The following is a 9,236-nucleotide window of genomic DNA, read 5'->3' on the forward strand; positions in this document are numbered from 1 at the left end:
AATTTAAAAAAAAAAAAAAAACGAGGCTGGCAGGGCGTGGGAGGCCACGTCGGAGCAAGGATCCCGACGAGGGTGCAAGATTGTAAAGCCGAAGTTCAGACAAGGACTAAGAACCGGGCGGGTGAAGGAAGCGTGGCCGCCCAGGTCAGCGTGCAGGGCTGGGGCCCGCGGAGCAGCGCCCACGGGCCGGCTCCAGTGTCGCGTCCTAGTCTCCGCCGCTCCTGCCTGCGCGCCCCGTCCGCACGCCGGTGCGCCTCCTCCGGGCTCGGGGAGAGCTGCGCCTAGGAAGTGGAGGCGGGGATGGGCAGTCCGTGTAAGCTCCCGAGGGCGTCGGGGGTCTTGGCACCCGGGCTGGGGGGCTTCCGGTCGGCCGCTGAGGAGGAAGCACAGGGGCGTCGGGTCACCGCTTAGCGCCGCGCGGGCAGAGACCTGGGCCCCCAGACGCGCGCCAACCCGGCAGTAGCAGGAGCATCTGCAGGCGAAGGCTGGGCGGCGAGCGCGCTAGAGATGACAGGGGTTCGGGGAAGAGAGCAGGCCCCGCGCTCTCCAAGGGACCCGACCGCCCTTCGCGCCCGCCCTTCCCCTCCCCGGAAGTGTGGCCTCGCATAGTGGCGCTCTGGGCAAAGCCATTTTGCTAGCGCTCCCCGACCACCCACCGTGTGCAATTCCCTTTGCCGCCCAGCGTCCCCCTCCACCCGCCCTGCGCACAGATGAGGTGGTGCGCTCAGAGAGGCGCAGCCGACCCTTGCGCCCCAGGGAAATCTCTTCAGATCCGGCTTCAGGGGAAGGAAACTGGGCTTTGCAACCCGCGCGGCCCTCCTGCTGCCACTGCCAACCCTAATCGTGCGCCAGGGCCGTGGCCGCTCAAAGCTGCTCCCGGCCGCTGAACACCAGCGGCTCAGGGCGCTTGCGGTGGGCAGGAGCGAACCGTGCGGAGAACTGGTCACCACAGATTCCCTTTGCGGCAGGCCTGGAGCGGCCAGGACTCCTCTGACATAGGACACAAACGCACTTGACTGCTCTGTGCCCACGCTGCCAGGGGTGCAGATTCGCTCACTGCTATGGGCATAAGCGCGTCCTGGGACCTCCAGGCCTCCGGATTGACAGTGGATTTGTTGATTGGGCGGCATTCCACGCGATGATCTATTATTTAGGGTTTGGGAAGGGGCTCAGGTTTTGCTACTGGAAGCCTAAAAGCGACGCCGCCATTGCGCAACCCTGCTTTTCCGGCGACTCAGCTGCTTCGGCCTACGGAACACAAACTTGTTTATACTTTAAAGGGGCCTGTTTTCAGTTTTCTTTTCCCCCCAACAAGTTCTTTAAAAGGGAAGCTTGGAGTGCCTCCATTTGGGGTGAGGGAGAACTCTGGATATTTTTTTTTTCCTGCGGCTCCCCTGCACCCCAACTCCAACCCCTGGAACCAATTGCTAGGGCTGCCTGGAGCCAACACCTGTGTGTGAAGGGTGCCCACCCCCCCACCATACACACCTGGTTAGAAGAGGGTCGGAAGGGGGAAGGGATCTAAAGACAGAGGCTCCTCGCCACCACCCTCACTGCCACCCAGCTTTTTCCTAAACGCAGTTGCGACAGCCCAGCCAGAGAGCTTTTCAGATCTTTTCTTCCCTCCTGTACACACACATAAAGGTGAGTGCTTAGAAAACACGTGGGGAGGAGGAGACTTCTCAGCACTTGCCGGTTGCCTTAGAGACAAAGGAAAAAATGAACCCTGAAAAATAAGCACCGGGGAGCCCAGGACGGACTCCACCCCACCCTGCGGGGGCGAATCCTGCTGCCTGTTTTAGCTAGTAGCCCCACCAGTGCGTCCCCACAGGATCTCTTCTCCCCTCCTTTTTCATCCCTGAGACCCCGGGACAACGAGCGTGTGTATGTCAAGTGGGGACCTCGGAGGGACTCTGCAGGCTCATTTAAACCCAGGGGGCAAGAATAGAGACTGGCGTTTTAAAATATTGGGACGTAATTTGCCTGCGTTTGCAGGGCGCACTGGGACGCTAGCGGAGGATGGGGAGAAGGCGCGGGGCTGGGTCAAAGGAGGCTGGAGCTGGTTGCTGCAGGGCGCTCAGGCAACGTTCGCTTTTAGGATTCTCCAAGCACTCATTTGTGAGTAGAGGTAACTGGACCGGAAGTTCTCTTTAACAAAACAATACATTTTCTTTGTACCTATGCAATATCTTATAGATTCGATTTCGGAATCTTTAGTCTTTCCAAAGCCTAGCCAAGAAGGACTTTAGAACAACGGGGTTTTGGTGGTTTCTGAAAACACACTGTACATATCTCAATCGCCTTGAGGAGAGGCCTGGTCGGTCTGTCACCTGCCTAGGGAAAAAAAAAAAATAAGGTGTGACCTGTCTATGAAGAGACATTTTGATGGGTGTTGAGATTCCTTGAATGCAAGGCCCTGAACACGTAGATCAAGAGGACCTTCCTATCTTTCTCCCAGTTCCCAAGAATTAAAGTTTTCTTTCCCAGAGTGGGAAATAGAAATCATACCTTCTTGCCTACATAATAGGGAACCCAGCTTCGCTACTGTTTTCCAAGATAAAATTAATCAATTTTAACACATAATTTGATATTTGATCGGGTAACTTTGAGATGTTTATTTACAGGAAGATAGGTAAGTAGATGGTGGGTGGGTGGGTAGACAGACAGACATAGATGAATCATACATACATATCACACTGATGTTGTGTGCCCTCAAGTCGACTCTGACTCATAGTGGCCCTATAGGATAGAGTAGAACTGCTACAAGGCTGTAATCTTTACCAGACTAGATCACCAGGTATTTTTCTCCCTCAGAGCCACTGGTCAGTTTGAACCAGCGATCTTTCAGTGAGCTCTTAACCACTGCACCACCAAGGCTCCTTCACTTGCTCTCACGCTATCTAGATGACCAAAAGTTTGTTTCTTCACTGAGCAAAATACCCTGCGTCTTTGTAAATGCTATTCCAACCATTCTCATAAACTGAACAATGAATAATAGCAAATGGTCTCCTGGCACAAGTATCTTTGAAGATATTAATTTCTTAAGCAAATATTAGAAAGTAAAAGGCAGAGATTCAAATCATCTTGTTTTGTCTTTTCAAAGACCACTAGGGTGGTGGGAGTACATTTTTGAAGTGAAAATTTATACCAATGAGAAAAGGAATAAGAAATCTGTAATCCAAGGAAGTATGTAATTCTCACCCTGTGAAAAAGGGCAGATAATGCACAATTATTTTTATGTTCCCAATCAGAGATACACCTGTATGCCAGCTTGAGAAACCATTTTTTAATGATGGACTCGATTTATTCAATGCTCCTTTTACCTGCACCTTTAAAGAACCATGAGGATCAGGAAATTGTTCATTTAATAACTAGCATTGCTAATTATTGATGTAGATTTTGAATATGGGGTGGGATGTTTCATAACATAAATGGCAAACGCGACGAGGGTGCCAGCGCCATTACATAGCTCTGCATTTCTGAAGGTAAAGTATCTTCTAAATAAAATCAACCACCAACTAGTCTAAATGTTGAAAATTCCCCCTGAATTAACTAGAATTAGTTTAGAATTCCGAACTGTATGTTTTAGCTTGGGACTGTTATCTTCACTTCATAGTTTGTTTCTAATGTGGAGATTGGAATGTCCCGGGACAAAGTGGCTCTATTAGAAAACGACTTCTGAAGACAGACAGTCCTTGTGCTAATTTTTCCTTTTCCTTTGGACCAACCCAGAGGAAATCATTTAAATTTGTGGATATGCTTTTCTAATTCAAATAAACCTGCTTAGGTAAGTGATTTGTTGCTGAATGTAATGAAGTAGGTTTCATTTCAATTCCTAATTCAGCGGATAAGCTAGATTGTTGAGAAGATTAGAGACCAAGGGCAAAAGAGCTAAGTACTCACCCTGAAGCCCCGAACTGTCCTTACATTTAAAGCATAAAGGAGTTCTAGTTCTCAATTTTTTAAATTTCCTTTACTTAGATTTTCCTATAATTGAACAGGTGATATGATCCTATTATTTAAATTTAAAATTAAAGCATGAAGGAGTTTTAATTCTCAATTTTTATAAATTTTCTTTACTTGAATTTGACTATAGTTAAGCAAGTAAACATTATCCTAATATCACAGGATGTTTTTGCTATAGGGAAGGTAGAAAGAGAAAAATACTTTTGCTCCCCCAGTTGACTTATCAATGGCATCTTAATCCTCTCTCTCCTTCTCAGATCATATCACCATGTCTCCCCATGTCTCACAGAGATGATTCAACTACTTGCAAATAGCATTTTTTGCCTGCGTTTCACTGAGGAAGTCCCCTCCTATCTCCACTTGCCCTATTGATACCTGCCCTCTCTCACCTGCCATATTATAAAAGGACCTTTACTAGGAAGATCAGCTAGTAAGAGTTCTTTTGTAATGTGGGAACACCCCTTTGCCCTATACTGCCCCCAAGTTTGTGCCCTGCCCCCCTTTCTGCAGGGGCACGTGATGCCCTCCTCTTCCAAGGCCTTTGCAAACTGCTGGCCCATACAGATCTAAATACAGGCTGGATAGAGATCATGAAATCCAACTACCTCCTTTGCCAATGGCAAAAATGAGGGCATAAGGTAGGGTGACCTCTTTTCAAGTTAAAGGAAAAACCAGGAACCAAAGGTCAGTGTAAGAAACGCCCCTCATACTGCTGGCTGTTAGTAAAATACCTCAGATCTCTTAGTTGGCTTATCCGGGAGCAGATTTACGGAGGAGAAGATTTAAGAGAAGGAGGAAAAGAAAAAGAGGCAGAACTCCTGGACGCATTTCTCATGGACAGAAGGAAGGAAAGGTCCGGAACCACACAGAGTTCAGAAGAGCCTGGACTTAGGGGCACAGGACTGAAGTGCTCTCTGCTTTCCCACAGGAAGCATTTTTTTAAAAATGAATCCAAGGAGAGACCAGGCCTGGTAAAAAGGAACCTGGAAGAAACAGATGAGCAGTGTCCTCTAGGGGTCCAGGTGTGGAGGCGTCAGGCTCCACGGCAGGTCTAACGCAGAAGGCAAAGCTCCACAAACCCCAGAAAGATGGAGCTGGGTGGTGCCTCCTAGACTCCTCTACAGCTGGAGAGAGAAACTGAGGCTCAGAGAGGAGCAATAACTTGACCAAGGGCACACAACTGGATCCAAACCCAGGAGTTCTGTTTGCCAGCCTGACCCTCTTTCTCCTCTCTCTGTACACTCAGGAGACCCTCTTCTGAGATGGGGGACAGGCCCGGGTCCCCTTTTAACCTCAGTGTACCTTTCTAGAAACACAGGCATACACCTGTCAGAAATTAACCTGCTCCAAGAAGCCACTTGCATAACTTTTAACAGGGAGGATGTCGTGTAGCACCCGGGTTGGGGTATTTCAGGTTCTTTCTCCCCCACCCCACTCCCTTTCTCTCATTATCACTTTTTCTCAGGCTTATACCCACTCCCCTGCACCCCTCCTAGTCCTCAGGGCACCTATCCCGCCCCTCCCCCCACACCCCTCACCTTCTCGGCTGGGATGCTTGAATGTCATTGTTGCAGCAAGCTCCCCACCGTGCACGGCCACACTGGCCCCGGGGGGTGCCAACGGGGGGCCCTGTGCAGGTGGCCAAGGCGGGCCCGGGGCGAGGTAGCCACCACCTGGTGCGCTGTACACACTGTGCTGGTTGGAGGCCGGGTAGGCGCAGGCCGGGAGGAAGCTGCCCACCGCAGAGAGGCTCGAGGCCGACTGGGGGTAGACGGGACAGATGGTCAGCCAAGGGCATCCCCGCGGTCTCCCTCCCCGCGGCCTCCCTCCCTGCGGCCTCCCCAGCAACTCCTGAGTGGGGATCCTCATTTCCCCAAGTTGTCCCGGTCAATTATCTCCACGTGAGGCCTAGCCTCTAATATTACTAGTAAGGGCTTTTTTTTTTTATCCACTCTAATTGTTACACATACTCTATATATAACAATTTAAAATCCACTCTAATTGTAATAATACAACTAGAGGCTGGAACATGGAATTCATTCTGGATTTAGAGAAAGTGGGATCCTCAACCTATCTGTGGTTCAGGATTCCAGCTTTTTTAGCAAACGTATCTCGGCCAAAGGCGAATCAATCCCCCACCAAAGCCGGCCAAACCATGGAGCCAGAGAAAAAGCAGACAAACACACGGAATTCACACACTTCGGCACTCGCGCTCAGTCGGCTTGTCAAGTTCGCTCCCTCCCTCCCTCCTTCCCTCCCTCCCTCTCTCTCTGTCCTTCTTGACCCTCTCTATCTCTTTCTCTGTCTCCCTGTCGTCTTCTATCCGTTCTGCTCTCTTAGTTAAGGATACGTTCCCTGCCGCTCAGTTACCTGAGGGTATTTAATATCCGCCTCCAAGGCAGGTTTCTCGAGTCCATTCACTGCTTGGGTGGCCGGAAAGGCTGTACGATTCACGCTGGCCCAGTCTTCCATCTTGGGGGAGTAGGTGGCGCCTTCGCTCCCGGCCAGGGCCCCTGCCGAGAGCACAGGACACATTAGAAGGGGCTTCGGACCCTGCCCAGAGTACCCGCGAGGCCCACCCGCCAAGTCGTTCACACACATGCCTACAATCAGCCGGCTCATATACCAAAGCCCGGCCAAGAGGTTGCCCGAACGCGTAAGGGTGGTCAAACTCTCAGAAAGCGATCAGAGGCGGAGTGACCGCTGCCCGCGGCGCTTCGCTTTCACTCCCAGCGGGACAGAAGGAAGGGAGTCGGTGGGCCTGCTCCTCGCTCCCGTCAGCCCTCGACCCACTTCCCCCGAAATGGAAGATCTGGCGGGGAGGCGGCCTGTGGCGCAGAGGATGGGCGTTCTCGGCCACAGCAGCTACCCAGCTCTCCAGAGGTGGTGCCTGGAAAGGGGTGCTGGGTCCCAGTTACAAATTCACAGCAGCCTCGTGAGAATTACATGGTTTCTCAAAGACTTTTGACAAGCATCTGGGGATCTAGGAGACTATCCTGCTCGGAATTGCCTCCGAAGACACCCGAGTTTCCCCTAAAGAGGCGTCAACCTTGCGACCAGAGCGCGACTTTGGCGCAGATCTACTCGCCATGCACGTGTGCGTGCGGACGGGAGGAAAGCTCCAGATCTGAGCGCAGGCCCAGCAGGGTCACCTCCCAGCCAGCTGCCCACCGGCCGCCCCGGGAGAAGCTTTGGTCCCAGCGGGCGGCCCAGGCTGGATTCTAACCACGCGGAGAAACAAAGCGTGTGTAGGGCCCTAGAAGCGCTCCCCTGCTGCTGGAGCTAAGCAGTCCTGGCCCCTTTCCGCCGCCCCTTCTACCTCCTGGGCTACTGAGAATTCTGCCTCTTATCGTTCTAGGAGAGTGCTATCCCCCGTCGGCTTCTGGGGGCAGGGGGCAGTACCATGACACAAGAAAGCCGGTTCCGATCCCCACACGTCCTACCACAGCCCGGCACGGAGGTTGCCTCAAACCTCTCCCTCCCTTCACTGCCACCCCCACCCCACCCCCACTACCGAGAGAGAGGACCAAGAGGGTACTGAGTTAATTGCAGAGGAAGGGCAAATCCTTGTGAGCTTTCATCCCGAGTGTACCGGATGCCCGTGGGGCCGTCAGTCAGAATCCCTCCTCCAGGACCCGCAAGGCCCCGGGCCTGCTAGAGATCCAGGCCTCTAGTAAGATCGGCCACACAGCCACTTTCCCTGTTATTCAAAAGACTCTCTGCATCTGGAATGGACAAGGATGGAACCCTTTGGGGTACGGTGAGGAATCCAGAAAGCTAAAGAAAGGGTCGCAGAATTCCCCGAGCGGTTTGTTTGGCTTAGATCTGGAGATAGGGGTTTGCATACTTTTTCCAAGAACGAAAAAGCGCAATTTCAGGCCTCCGAATTTGTGGTCGGCGACTGCTCTTCCACTTGGGAAATATTTTCCATACTTGCCATAAAAAGTTCAAGATGTCCGAGGGCTCCCACAGAAGGCCCGCGCCCCCGGGGCCTCCCCAGCTAGCCTCGAGCCCTCCTCTGAGCCTGAACCGGTCAGGGGGAGGAGAGTAAGTGTGGCTCCCGCCCGCACGCCCGCCCGGTGAATTCTGCCCCTTTTTGGAAGACTGCGGGAGGCCGCCACGACTGACCTGTTTGCTCCATAAACGTCCGGATGCCCAAAATGTTGCTGACCGAGTGCGCCGAGGGCCACGAGCGGGGGATGCTGACGTGGCCCGCCGAGCCCGGGACTCCGGAGTGGCTGCCCATTTTGGCGCCCGTGGGCGACACGGGGCTGGGGTAGGGGTACTGGTAGATGTGGTTGTAGGGCAGCGCGGGCTGCGGCGGCGGCTGCTTGCTTGCCTCGTAAGGCCCGGGCTGCGCCAGGCTGCCGATCTTGTTTCGCAGGATGCGGCTGATGGAACTCACCGAGGGTACGTTGTACTTGTCGCAGACTCCGTCGGCCAGCAGCCGATCGCGGATCTCCCAGGCAAAGATGCCAGGGTCTCCTTGCTTGTAGTCCCGGATGTGCTTGACCACGTTGGGGGTGGTGACGCGGGGTTTGCTGCCCCCGATGGCTCCGGGCAGGATGGAGCCGGTCTCGTTGTAGCGCGCCAGGATTTTGCTCACGCAGCCGTGGGATACGCGCAGCTGCCGGCTGATGTCACAGGGTCGGATGCCCAGTTGCGCTAGTTCCACGATGCGCAAGCGGATGGCGTTGGGCAGGGGACGGCCGTTGACGAACACGCCGCCCAGCTGGTTCACCTCGCCATACGTCTGCTCTGCGGACGGGCCCGGCGAGAATGAGAGGGCGGGGGAAAAAACACCGGCGGGTTAACCAAGGGTGGCCGCGCGGGACAGAGAGGGCACCCAGGAGCGCGTCCAAAGGAGACAAGAAAACCCGAGGATTCCCAGACGGCTCGGAGCCCGAGGGCAAACGGCCTGGGTCGGGCTCCGGGAGTGGAAGCAACCGTAGGGAACTCGAAGCGGGGCAGTGTGCGCTCCAGCCCTCCTTTCGTTTTTGGCGCCGCTACTTGGGACACCCTCTCCCGGGTCGCGCCGAACTACCCCCCGAAGGCTGGGGACGTACGGAGAACGTGGCTCGCTCGCACCCCAGGATCGAATCACGCACGGAAAACAGACGAAAGGGTTAGGAGGTGCCGGTACAGGACCCACATCTTCAGCCCGCCCGCGCCTTGCTCGCTGCCCGCCCCTTACCCATGGCGTGCTGGCCAGCCGGCTGCCTGGCGCCGGGGCGGCGGGGGCAGGGCCCAGCGCAGTCCAGGAGAGCTCG

The 9,236-nt window shown here is 54.0% G+C and overlaps 1 protein-coding gene across 1 annotated transcript in view; it reads right to left on the reverse strand.

Moving 5' to 3' along the window:
• Positions 1–281: 281 nt before the first annotated feature.
• The window catches only part of PAX1 (paired box 1), a 9,120-nt gene continuing 165 nt past the window's right edge, over positions 282–9,236 (reverse strand). Inside the window, exons 1-5 of the mRNA XM_023731355.1 lie at positions 9,161–9,236; positions 8,095–8,724; positions 6,337–6,479; positions 5,505–5,727; positions 282–373 (exon numbers count right to left, since the gene is read on the reverse strand). The exon at positions 9,161–9,236 is cut by the window's right edge and continues 165 nt beyond it. Coding sequence (XP_023587123.1) covers positions 282–373; positions 5,505–5,727; positions 6,337–6,479; positions 8,095–8,724; positions 9,161–9,236 — 1,164 coding nt within the window. The remainder of the gene's footprint in view (positions 374–5,504; positions 5,728–6,336; positions 6,480–8,094; positions 8,725–9,160) is intronic.

This window comes from Trichechus manatus, unplaced genomic scaffold, assembly GCF_000243295.1.
Source record: "Trichechus manatus latirostris isolate Lorelei unplaced genomic scaffold, TriManLat1.0 scaffold00042, whole genome shotgun sequence".
In the NCBI taxonomy this organism is placed as follows: domain Eukaryota; kingdom Metazoa; phylum Chordata; class Mammalia; order Sirenia; family Trichechidae; genus Trichechus; species Trichechus manatus.